Genomic DNA, 13,901 nt, shown 5'->3' with positions numbered 1-13,901 from the left:
CCTGATCATTAACCTACAAAGTGGCTTGGTCCTTAAGGGGTTCATTAAACAGTTTTGCAACAAATACAAATCATTATAAACCATCCAGATTACTGCATATTATTAGATATCTTGTAACATTTGTTATCAAGTAAGACATATAATATCAATAAAGAAGAAAAAACAAGATGTACACGTGCCTTTTGTTATACCAGCGCTATTTATTCTGAATAAATGAGTAATAGAATATGACAGTAACAAAACTTCGGTTTAACTCAGACTTAAAACCTACATCAATAACATCAATTTCAACTTTGCTGCCAACATTACCTCCATACTGATATCATATCTTATGGTATACTTGACTACGTACACATACACAAATTTTCCCTGTCTCCATTAAAAGTAGTACCTTATCTTATTCACATACCAAATGTAGAAATTTCCCACCACTTGTACCTTCATCGACAGATAGAGACTGTGAGAAATGAAGAGTTCCAAAACTCTCAAATTTTGGAAAACTTTAATGTACATCCTCTATTTTGATAGACTATTTTTTTCATATGGAATTATTGAATTAACCAGTGTGATCCAGGATCGCAGTGTTGGTTGTGAGGTACCCAGCCGATGCATTGCTAGTAGCTTCTTACCCAGAAACAAAGTCTCACGCAAGAAAATCTTAATATAGTGACCCATATTTCTTCTTCTGGTATCCCAAACAGACAGATTAATGGATCACATGAGCTTTGAATAGATATTACGAAGGATAATAGAGTAGTCACCTCACGACAAAATGAAACTATTGGGCAGACTATATCATATATACAAATTCTACATCAGGGGTATAACACAGTAGACATTCCGAGGTAGGAGAATGTTCCTTTCAGAATAGCTTGAGAGGAGAAAGAGATTGGGCAGATGGGACTGAAGTGCCGCCTTGGGCTGAAGATACCTTAAGAATTGGGACCTTGGAATTTAAGCGGCACATGCTCAAATGACATTAATACATTTCCCTCATAAATGTCTTTCAACAATCGGACATTACGGATGTGTCATCAATGTCAAGAAATATGGATTCCCTCATATCAACATTTCAGCTATGACATGGCTAAAACCAACTCGTTTCTTTACCTGTGTCCACACTGAGCAGCTAGTTTAAGTAATGGTAACAAATTGGGGGCAATAAATTTATTTTGTTCCATAAACCACAGCAAACAGTCAGTTCCAACTGCTCGAGACAGATGATTCTCTGAGTTAACTGGTAACTAAGAATCCGGCATCCAGATATGGAGTGCCTTGAGTTGACCCAACAGAAAAAATCAGCCAGTGCAGCCCTCCCATATTCTTAGACACTGCACATTTACCTACATACAGCTCTATTTTTTATTATGCATTGCTTATGTTAGTGCCATCATGTACTGCAGCCCTTTACATATTATTTATTATTATCATCACTGTCCCCAATGGGGCTCATAATATAAATTGCATATCAGTATGTCTAAGGGGTGTGGGAGGAAACCGCCGAACCTAGAGAAAACCCATGCAAACAGGGGGAGAACATACAAAATCCTTGCAGATGTTCTTCTTGGTGGGATTTGAACCCAGAACTCCAATGCTGCAAAGCTGCAATGATAACCACTAGCACACTGTGCTAGCCCACGCTGTAGCTCTTCTACATATACACACTTACATACACATACACTGCGCATACATTAGCCCATTTTGACTTTACTTCCAGGTCATGTGAAAGATCCTAGAGCTAGTCAGGTGGAAGGTTCTTCAGCTGCTCCCCCAGAACGAGCATCCTCTGTGCAGGTCCCGGTATTTTCCTCCACTGCTCTGGTCCAATCACATAGATCGGTGTGGGGTAGGAGGAGAGAGCAGTTCTCTCAGTGATCGGGAAGAACACTGTGTCAGCATTCTTCTCTGCTACTGGAAGCTGCCGCCAGACTATAAGAGGCAGTCGCTTATTGGGATGAAGTTTACATGTTAAAATTGCATCTAATAGTAAAAAAAATACAGTGAGCTTTAAAGTAATTTCCCTTTCTCGTTTAACTACACGACTGTCTGTTGTATGGTTTTTGTGAGAAGATAGAAATAATTTGTGGTTATCTCCAACAATGCTGTATATGGAAGACATCAATTCTGAGGGATTTATTCAAACATGTAGTTTTTATTGAACTTGTTTCAAAGTGTCAAGCTCTTATTCTTCAGGAAATGTGATAAGTCAAAACACAGCAGCGTCGGAGATATCCACAAATTATTCCTATCTTCATGCTTGTTGGTTTTGCAACCGGAGGATCGACAGCAGCTGTACAATAAATTAAAAACCCATTTTAAGTCATAAATTAGGTAAGTACAGACTGATAAATAACTCCAATAGTATATCCGAAAATACCCTATTTTCGCTACTTTCTGCTTAGTTTTTTATAAATGGTTTTAGTAAAATTTGTCAATAAAATATATAGTTTCTCCCCGTGTGCGTTATTTTTGATGTTTAATAAAATGTTTTCTAGTAATTCATTTTTCACGTTCCAGGTATGATAATGGCTTCTCCCCTTGTGGGATTTTAAATGTTTAAGAAAATAGCATTACTGTTCAAAATATTTCCCCATTATTAATATGAACATTTATTCTCCCCAGTATGAGTTCTCTGGTACTTAACAAGACTTGATTTATTTACTCAACATTTCCCATATTCTGAACATGAATTCTCACTGTGTGAGTTCTCTGGTGTCTAACAAACTGTGATTTCCACGCAAAACATTTGCCACATTCTGAACATGAAAAAGGCTTCTCTCCTGTGTGAATTCTCTGGTGATTAACAAGCAATGATTTATATGCAAAACATATTCCACATTCTGAACATGAAAAAGGTTTCTCCCTTGTGTGAGTTTTCTGGTGTCTATCAAGGCGAGATTTCTCTACAAAACATTTCCCACATTCTGAGCATGAAAAAGGCTTCTCCCCTGTGTGGGTTTTCTGGTGACTGACAAGCGATGATTTATATACAAAACATATTCCACATTCTGAACATGAAAAAGGCTTCTCTCCTGTGTGAGTTCTCTGGTGACTGACAAGCGCTGATTTCCGTATAAAACGTATTCCACATTCTGAACATGAATATGGCTTCTTCCCTGTGTGAGTTCTCTGGTGTCTATCAAGGCATGATTTCTCTCCAAAACATTTACCACATTCTGAACATAAAAAAGGCTTCTCCCCTGTGTGAGTTCTTTGATGTATAAGAAGATATGATCTCTGTCCAAAATATTTTCCACATTCTGAACATGAAAAAGACTTCTCCCCTGTGTGAATTCGCTGATGTTTAACAAGATGTGATTTCTCTACAAAGCATTTTCCACATTCTGAACATAAAAAAGGCCTCTCTCCTGTGTGAGTTCTCTGATGCATAACAAGATTTGATTTCTCTACAAAACATTTTCCACATTCTGAACATGAATATGGCTTCTCTCCTGTGTGAATTCTCTGATGTGTAACAAGATGTGATTTCCGTACAAAACATTTCCTACATTCTGGACATGCATATGGCTTCTCCCCACCAGTATGAATTCTCTCGTGCTTAACTAAATCTGATTTCTGGTTAAAATATTTCTTACATTTGGAACAAGATAAACTCTTCTCCTCTGTGTGAATGTTTTGATGTTTAACAAAAGATATTTCAAGGGGACAACTATTTCCATATTCTGAATGTGTAATTGGCTTCTTTTCTTTAAGAGCAGTTTGTTTTTTAATGCTTCTTTTCTGACTTTTATTTTTCTTAGTAGCCTGTAATGAATCAGAAGATAAGACCTGTTTCGAAGGCTCAGATGTAAGATTTTTGCTGTGAAAGGATAATGGTATATCTGAAGTAATGACATTTTCTTCAGTTATATTCCGTGTGACCTCAAGGTCATTAGATTTCAAAATTGAAGCTGATAGTTGTCCTCCTGATCGCCTGGTACAGTCAACTGCCAAGAAATAAAACCAATTATTATTTTTGAATAGAATATTCTTGAAACTTATTTTTTTGAACATTTCTACTCAAACTGTCCATAAAATGGGAAGTTATTTAGCAAAATTGAATTACTCACTAAGACAATGATAGTTCACAGTCTAATAGTAGATGTCATAGCATGAACCATTAGAGCATGGTGTCCAACTGTTTGTTCATTCTGCCTCCACAATATTGGAATAAAAACCCATCAAAAATATTACGTAGGTGAAAATGATACTAATAAAAATTTATATTCTTCTCGTAAAAAACAAGCCCCCCACTAAGGTCTCAAAATATTTATGACTCCTATAGACAAATTCACTGATGGTAATAATTTACAAAATAAGGTCACTTTATGGGGTTTTCTTCTGCTCTAGTTTTCTGGTGTGTCACTTCTCCTCCGGCTTCTCCTCCTGCGATGTCTACTTCTGTCACCAGTCGCCGCCATCATTAATTCTGCATGGATGAGACACTGTACCCAGAGAATCTTGGCAGCACAGTCTCTGTTTAGCCACTAAAAATAGGGTAGCTGGGATCAGTACTACCACCCAGTCAGGCAGTATGGAATAATCAGCTCCCTGCTTAGTTAATTGGAAAGCACCATACCTTACTAAAGCTCAAAGCATATTGTTAGAAGCTGCATAATTAGTGATGAGCGAGTATACTCGCTGCTCGGGTTACTCGTGGAATGCGATTAGGGATCAGCTGACGCCGCACAGTCTGAAGAAGGCGGAGGGAGATGAGTGAGAGGCTTAGATATGCACTGCGCATGCCCAGGAATCCCAGCCCCGCAGTGAGAATAAATCAGAAGACACTGCGGGGCGTGATCTCGGGCAGGGTGGCTGCACAGGCGCAGTCAGCTAGACTGCAAATGAGGACAGGATGGGCAGCGCTCACTGCGCATGCCCAAGGCATAAGAAAAGAGCTCAGGCGCCAGCTCATTTGAAAACAGCCCTGAGGAGGCGGCGCCCAGCGCCAAGAGGACATGAGTGATGGCGGTGCTGCGTTTGCAGTAGGGGGGGGGGGGGAAGACCTGCCTCCAGGACTGATTCAAGGTATTTGGGACAAATTATAAAATGGATTATTTCTGAAGTTACAGCACCAATAACTAAAAGAGCCACCTTGTCAGAATGCAGCATTAGTGCTGCACAAGTGGCTCTTTTAGTCACAAACGCCTGGGGGGGGGTGACAGGTTCCCTTTAACCCCTGGAGCTTTTTTCAGTTTTGCGTTTTTTTGTTTCACGATCCCATCCTTCCCAGAGCCAAAACTTTTTTTATTTTTCTGTCAATAAGCCATGTGATGGCTTGTTTTTTTGTGGGACGAGTGGTACTTTTGAAAGACACAATTGGTTTTACCATATCGTGTACTAGAAAATGGTAAAAAAATTCCAAGTGCGGTGAAATTTGAAAAAATCCTACACTTGTTTTTTTGTTTGGCTTTTTTTGCTAGGTTTACTAAATGCTAAAACTGACCTGCCATTATGATTCTCCAGGTCATTACGAGTTCATAGACACCAAACATGTCTAGGTTATTTTTTTATCTAAGTGGTAAAAAAAAATTCCAAACTTTGCTAAAAAAAAAAATTAAATTGCGCAATATTCCGATGCCCATAGCGTCTTCATTTTTCATGATCTCGGGTTGGTTTAGGGCTTATTTTTTGTGCGGCGAGCTGATGTTTTTAATGATAGCATTTTGGTGCAGATTTGTTCTTTTGATCGCCCCTTATTGCATTTTAATGCAATGTTACAGTGGCCAAAAAAACGTAATTCTGGCGTTTTTCATTTTTTCTCGCTACGCCATTTAGCAATCAGGTTACTTCTTTTTTTCTATTGATAGATCGGGCGATTCTGAAAGCGGCAATACCAAATATGTGTGGGTTTGATATTTTTTTGTACTGTTTTATTTTGAATGGGACAAAAGGGGGGTGACTTGCATTTTTATGATTTTTTAATTTTTTTCATATTTTTAAAACACTTTTTTTTTTTTTTTTTACTTTTGGCATGCTTCAATAGCCTCCATGGGAGGCTAAAAGCTGGCACAACTCGATCAGCTCTGCTACATAGGAGTGATGCTCAGATCGCTCCTATGTAGTAGAATTACAGCATTGCTATGAGTGCCGACCACAGGGTGGCGCTCACAGCAATCTGGCTTCAACAACCATAGAGGTCTTCAGGAGACCTCCGGTTGTCATGCCGATGCACTGCTGACCCCCGATCATGTGATGGGGTCAGCAGTGCGGATATTTCTGGCCCGATGGCTGGAAGCGCTTGTTAAATGCCGCTGTCAAGAGATTGACAGCGGCATTTAACTGGTTAATAATTGCGGGTGGATCGCAATTCTGCTGGCACCTATTGCGGGCACATGTCAGCTGTTGAAAACAGCAGACCTGTCGCGGCTTTGAGGTGGGCTCACCGCCGGAGCCCACCTCAAAGCGGGGGTACTGACGTCGGACGTACTATTCCGTCCGACGTCAGTAAGGGGAAAATAGCTTTTGCAAATTTAATTGAACGTATCAAAACTTGTTACTAAACTTGTAATCCTTCTATCATCCCCCAAAAAATAAAAGCATGTTGAAAAAATAAAACGGGATATTGGAAAAATGCTGCCGACCTAAAGTAGAAATACGGTAAATGTTATTTAATAATTATTTTGTCAGGTATCACTATCTGATTAAGGAGCATACAAATTTAAACTATGAAACTATGAAAATGACAAATGTTTCTAAATTATTTGGCAATTTTCAAATACAAAGGCAAAATAGATTAACCTAAAATTACCAGAAACAAAGTACAATGTGTCACACAAAAAAAATATTTCAGAATCACTGGAATCAGAAGAAGCATCCAAAGTTATCACCACATAAAGTTTCAGATTTGAAAAATGGGGCCTGGTTAGGAACAAAAAACTGGTTGCGGGAAGCAGTTAAGAGTATTTTGGGCACTAACTATTGCAGTCAAAAACTGTGACTCTAAACAATAACACATCTACTGAAATGATCAAACTCAACAGTCTTCATCAGTAAAAAATTAGTAACTAGTGGGGAAACCTCTCTGGAGTATGTGGCTCGGTGTCTCTTAGCAATTAAACCATCTTGGGGTCGATATTTTCTGTAACATGAGTCTCTTGATAAAATATATATTTTCAGGAACATTTAAAAACAATGCAATCATCAACATTAGCAGAAATAAACACTTGAAATAGATCACTCTGTAATGACTCTATATAATATATGAGTTTCTCTTTTTGTATTGAAGAACTGAAATAAATTAACTTTTTGATGATATTCTAATTTTGTGAGAAGCACCTGTATAAGCTTGGATATCTAGACCTGAGTGAGGAGAGATTCTCATCTCCAACAGCAGCGCTCGGAAGAAAATGAGTGCCAACTGGCTGGGACTACTAACCCCATGTTGCATTTGCAGAGCCCCTGATGTGCCTATACAGTGGAAACCCCCAACACGTGACCTAATTTTGGAAACTATACTCCCCAGGAAATTTATCTAAAGTTGTGGTGAGCACCTTGAATGCAGGTGCTTCACAGAATTTTATAAAGTTGAAAATGCAAAAATAAAATTATCCCACAAAAATGTTGCTTTAGCCCCAAATCTATCCTTTTAACAAGGTTATCAGGATAAATTGCACAACAGATTTTGGGGTCCAATTCCTCCTGAGTACACTGATAGCCCATATGTGATGAAAAACTACTGTTTGAGAGCACAACACAACTCGAAAAGCAAACAGTGCCAATTGAATACAGGAGCACAATTTTGGCTGGAATATATTGCAGATACCATGTCATATTTGAAGAGCCCCTGACATGCCAAAACAGCAGAAACCAAAACAAGGGACCCCTCTTTGAAACCTACACTTCTTGAGGAATTCATCTAGTGGTGTACTGAGCATTTTTAACCCTCAAGCGAATCACAGAATTATATAACAATAGGCATTGGAAAATTACTATTTTTCCACTAAAATGTTGCTTTGGCCCCAAGTTTTCAACTTTCAATAGAGACAACAGGAGAAAATAAATGGTAATATTTGTTACATATTTTCTCCTGAGTATGACAATACCCAATATGTGGTCAAAAAGTACTTTTGAGGCACATTTAAAAGCTTAGAAGGGAAGGAGTGTCATACTGAAATTCAGATTTTGCTGGAATCGTAGTGCCATGTAAAATTAGAAGAGCTGAGGTGCCAAAACAGAAAGAACGCCCCACACAACTGACCCCATTTTACAAACTACAGCTCTCGGTGAATTCATCTAAAGCAGGGGTCCCCAACCTGTAGCTCGGGAGCCACATGTACCTCGCGGTCCCATGAATTGTGGCTCACGGCTATCTGCCAGCTTGGTGCATTAGCTCCAGTTCTAGCAAACAGGTATGAAGAGCACATCTGAAAATGGTGAATTTTGTGAGCAGCCCTGCACAGAAGAGCAGATCTGGATGCACACATACTGATCTTAGGGGGTTTTAAAATTATTAAAGTACGGTACGCTGGAGACGAGATGACACCACCTGTCAGAGGAGGTGCTTGAACCAGGATGTGACACTGTCTTGAGAGTCCTTATCGGAGAATTCTGATTGGGGGGTATTGTAGGAACCCCTGGATGTTTGTATACTGCTTTGGGGTGATTGATTTTTGAGGAAAAGCTTTGGTTACCATAATGCCTGTAATGGGGACTTTGCTTGCCACTATTGTGAGGTGGGGGGGGGGGTTGACAGCTGAATGTGGCTCGTGACCCTCTCTCAAGGCTGGATGTGTCTCACGACCCTCTCTCAGAGCTGAATGTCAAGGTCAGAAAAGTTGGGAACCTCTGATCTAAAGGTTCAGTGATCATATTGACAGATGTGTCACAGAATTTTCTACCATTGAGCAGTGAAGAAAAAATAATTACATTTTTACCACAAAAATTTAGTTTTAGTCCCAGATTTTACATTTTCACTTGGGTAAAAATGGTACCAAATTTGTCACACAATTTCTGCTGAATGTGGAAATACCCCATATTTGACTGTACAGTTCTGCTTAGCCATATGGAGGGAATCAGAAGGGCTGGAGCACTATTTGGCTCTCACAGAACAGATTATCGTAGAATAGTTCGTGGACTACATGTGGAGAGCCCCTAGGATCTGCAATAGGATTGCAGAATTGGCCTCTGAAGTCACCCCCATTTTGGAAATTATATCCCTCTGGGAATTTATCTATAGATGTAGTGACTATTTTGATTCCATGAGCTCTTTCCAAAAACAAGCAGCAGTCTATGTTGCTGACGGAAAATTAAAAATCTGCTATCGTAGTGACCGTACATTGCAGTACCCAGTATGTTGTAGTGCCAATACATTGTAGTGCCCATATATTGTGCCGAGTTTGTGCTTCTGGAGACAAGCACCCTGTCAATTAAGCGGGCTCACATTGCTACAGAAATGCCAAACAAGTGGACGCTAAATGCTGTGGTGAATCAGCTCACTCAGCTGCTTAATGAGGTACACAGAGGAATGCTTTTTCATTAAAAACCTTTAACCAGCTTGCTAAAAACATGCTTCATAAACCAGTCCAAAAATAACACAACAATCTCAGTCATGGTCACACAAAAAAATCAGCATTACCCTCATTATAACTGCAGGGTCCAACCGCTCAGAAAACAGGGTTCAGCTCTGTTTAACAAGAGCACAGCACTGGAGGTCAGCTCCCCTTTAGATTACCCAGGACTCTTACAGAGTTCAGAGGTTAAACTTTTATCTGCTGGACCACACCCAGAGGTGGAGATATGGTGAACAGCCATTATACCCAACTCTTTAGCTGTTCACAACAAACCTGGCCTTGTCATGGACGATTCACCCCTCTCAGCACATAACATGCTCAAGCAAACTTCCAGGTTCATATCATTGAAGCCTAAAAACCTTAGTAAATTATTGTCCCCCCAATATGCAACCAGTGACCCTCTTACATATCCCCCCTGCCCAAAGCTGGGGTGGTTTGGCACTTTAAGTCACTAGGGAAGCCTCGACAGAGCATCTACGTTAGCATGTAGTTTCCCTTGCCTATGCTCCAGATAGAAGCTGAAGCTAATGTCCGAAACCACCTAGTCACCAGAGCATTCTTTCCGTTCTTTTCCCTCATCCATCTCAAAGGCGCATGGTCTACCATTAACCAGAACTTTTGGCCCAGCAGGTAGTACTTCAAAGTGTCAATTTGATGGCCAAGCATTCTTTTTCCACAATGGCATAATTGTTCTCAAAAGAGAGGAGTGGATGTTCCTTCACATTTGTTTCTTGTGACAACAAGTATCCAAACCAAACATCTCAAGCATATGTCTGGACCATGAAATCCTTCATGAAGTCTGGCGAGACCAATACCGGTCGTTTACACAGGGCTAACTTCAACTTCTGGAAATCCGTCTGTGTTTCGGAAGTCCACTTGGCCGTCATTGACTTTGTGCCCCTACGTAGGTTGGTCAAGAGTGCAGTTATGGCAAAATTTGGGATAAAGAATAGAAAAAAAATATTTCCAGGTACTGGTAAAATGTCTTTAAACTTTGTTCCATCATAGATTAAAAAGTATCATTCTGATACAAAGCAGAAATGCAGAAAACGATGCATTTCAAAATTATGCACCTGTTCTTTGTCAAAGCTTTTTTTCTACTTACAAAATTCGGGATAACCGCTGATAGTATTCCACAATTCCTAGAAACGCCCTATCCAGTTTCTTGAATAGTGATTGTGGCCAATTTTGGATCACCTCCAGTTTGTTGTCCTGTGACTTGATTTCGCCCCACCGAAGTATTTGGCATCCTCCTTCCCAATGGTGCACTTCTTCAAATTTATGGTAAATTTCGCTTTCCTCAGTGCATTCTGTACCACCTGGACCATCTGCAGATGATTTTCCCAATTCTTGCTGAAGATCACAATATAGTCTAGGTAAGCTGCACAGTATTTCTTGTGAAAAGCTAGGACATGGTTCATGGCCCTATGGAAGGTGGATGGGACTCATTACCGCCCAATAGACCTCCTGGTGTAGTGGAAGCAACCATTAGTTGTAGAGCAGGCCATCTTTACTTCAGTCTTTTGGGACATGGGAATATGCACGTACCCTTTCATTAGGTCAAGAGTGGTGATGTACCTTACTGATGCTAGGTTCTCAATGAGCTCATTGATCCGGGGGATCGGATATACATCGAACTTGGACACCTCATTCACCTTACGATAATCAATTACAAAACAACAATTTTTTATCTGGCTTCGGCACAAGGAGAATGGGGCTGGACTAGCCGCTCCTTGACTTTTCAATAACACCCAAGCTCAACATTCTCCTCACCTCCTTCAAGATCACATTATGGTGGGCTTCAGGGATTCGTTATAGATTAAGGTTTACGCGGACGTGCGGTTCCATCAGAACTTCAAGCTCCACGGTCTGAGTACATCCCAGCAACTCTGAAAACAGGTCTTGGTTTTGCTGGACAAGTTCTTGGCAATGTTATTTCTAGATCAGTGATATCACCTCAACATTGGCTCTTGGAATGGCCCCGGGGCGCATAACTTTTACCGGCTATCTATCTCGCTATGGCTTGAGCAGGTTGACTTATGCTTTTTTTGATCAAAAACAGTGTTTGCTGGGTACCCTATGTTAATTGTTTGATGCACTTGCTTTTTTGCTTGGTTGTTTTCATTGGGATATGTGCACATATTGTTTTTTCTTTGGTTTTGTTTGTTTCCGTGGCCAGAGTGGGCATGTTCTTGCATCATGCATGTTTTCAAGTCGTACTCCACTCAGTTTTCTGTTTTTCTTCAGTATTTTTGTATTCAGTACAAATAGGGTGTGGCCCCCTTTTCACTGAAGTAGCAGTCCATATATAGTTCCACCAAAGCTGGGTGTCCGGTTGAGACCCTGTGACTCTCTGCCACAATTCAGACTAGGTAGGTTTTAACATTAGAGAGTGTAGTTACTGTCCCAATTGGGTAGACCTTGCCACAGTGGTACAGCTTTATGCATTTTTTGATAAAAAACAGTGTTTGCTGGGTACCCTATGTTAATTGTTTGATGCACTTCCTTTTTGCTTGTTTGTTTTCATTGGGGTATGTGCACATATTGTTTTTTCTTTGGTTTTGTTTATAAATAAAAACAGACCTAGTCAAAGTCTTTGCATTTCTCTGGATACTACGCAGGAGCCGTCAATACATGGAGTCTATATTTTTTCAAATTTGGAGATGGCCTTCCTTTTCAAATATATGCTTTGTTCCAGATTTAATAATCAATTAATTTTATTTATAAATTTTGTTACTATGGGTGAGAATGGACCATTTCTAACATCCTAAGTTTAGGGTTCTGGTACTACCAGTTGTTGCAAAACCTTCCCCCCTCCCCGCTTAGTCACCCGATTTAGCAAATCCCCATCTACTGCAAAGTATGAAAACATAGTGTCGGCCCGCGGCTCTTGAGCCACCTCATTTAACACGGTTATCAAAACGCCCCTTCAGTTGAGCAGTACCAAAGTTCTCCCCAGAAGCCCTACAACTCATGGATATTGGTCTCATGGGTCATTGTCTCATCCTCATCGCCATCAAGCACACAGGGGGAGCTCACCTGCCTCTGACTGCAATGGGTAGTTTTTAAGGACAAACTTGTTTTTATCTAAGTAACTTGGCACCCCACCCTTTTCTCAATAAGTCCCAGAAAAAGGTAAAGTCCAGCCCTATTATAACCAGATGTATCAGGTCAACCACTTCGACCTCATGAGACTCAGTGCCACAGTTCTTTTCTATAGTTATTATGGCGACATGGCATTCCTTAGCATTGCCGCGAATACAGCGGATAATCACAATCCTTGCAATGATCAACCAGTGGGGGAGTGTGGCCATTACTAGGGTTACCAGTAGGGTTGAGCGATACCATCCGATACTTGAAAGTATCGGTATCGGAAAGTATCGGCCGATACCGGCAAAGTATCGGATCTAATCCGATACCGATACCCGATACCAATACAAGTGAATGGGACTCAAGTATCGGACGGTAAATCAGCCCTTTCTGTCCTTCTATATGGGGTTCTGGAGGGGGGGGGAGAGTGTGGGCGGTGCGTGGGCGGAGACTGCGTGTCTCTGTGCGGGCGGGGTCTGTGCGGGCCTGCCAGGGATCTCATTCTATGCGGCCGGCGCTGTATGCCCAGGCTTGATGCGGCGTGGGAGGGCTCTGCGGCGTGCTGGGGGGGTCTATGCGGCGTGAGGGGCTCTCTGCGGCGTTCTGGGGCGTCTATGCGGCGTGCTGGGGGATCTATGCGGCGTGAGGGGCTCTCTGCGGCGTTCTGGAGCGTCTATGCGGCGTGCTGGGGGGTCTATGCGGCGTGCTGGGGGGTCTATGCGGCGTGCTGGGGGGTCTCAGCGGCGTGCGGGGGTCTCTGCGGCGTGCTGGGGGGTCTCTGCGGCGTGGGGGGGGGGTCTCTGCGGCGTGGGGGGGGTCTCTGCGGCGTGCGGGGGTCTCTGCAGCGTGGGGGGGGGTCTCTGCGGCGTGGGGGGGTCTCTGCGGCGTGCGGGGGTCTCAGTGCGGGCATCGTCCGATGGGACTACAAGTCCCATCGGGCTATGCCTGCTACACTGACAGTGATTGACACATTAGCCAATGATGGGACAGTAGTAGTCCCATCATCCGGCTAATGTGTTGAATGAAAAAAAAAAAAATACTCCATACATACATTCTACATACATAAATACATATAGACATACAGTACATTCATACATTACATACATGACATACATTACATTAAACATAGATTACATACTCACCATTACTTGTCATTTTGATCCCCGAAGCCAGTGTCATCTATAAAAAATGTGAAAAAAACAAACAACCAATATACTCCCTGTCCGCAGAAATCCACGAGTGTCCCACGACGATCTCCCGTGGAGAGCAGCAGCATCAAATAATGCGACCGCTCTCTAG

At 41.4% G+C, this 13,901-nt stretch overlaps 1 protein-coding gene across 2 annotated transcripts in view; it reads right to left on the bottom strand.

Annotated features, from left to right (window-relative positions):
• Positions 1-208: 208 nt before the first annotated feature.
• Positions 209-13,901, bottom strand: part of LOC143766241 (uncharacterized) — a 102,456-nt gene continuing 88,763 nt past the window's right edge. For both annotated transcript variants that reach the window (XM_077253758.1, XM_077253760.1), the window contains exon 7: positions 209-3,947. In XM_077253758.1, coding sequence (XP_077109873.1) covers positions 2,659-3,947 — 1,289 coding nt within the window. In that variant the 3' untranslated portion in view covers positions 209-2,658. The remainder of the gene's footprint in view (positions 3,948-13,901) is intronic.

The sequence above is a fragment of the Ranitomeya variabilis genome, chromosome 4 (genome assembly GCF_051348905.1).
Source record: "Ranitomeya variabilis isolate aRanVar5 chromosome 4, aRanVar5.hap1, whole genome shotgun sequence".
Lineage (NCBI taxonomy): Eukaryota > Metazoa > Chordata > Amphibia > Anura > Dendrobatidae > Ranitomeya > Ranitomeya variabilis.
The sequence above is the reverse complement of the archived record's forward strand: the minus strand, read 5'-3'. Positions and strand labels throughout refer to the sequence as shown.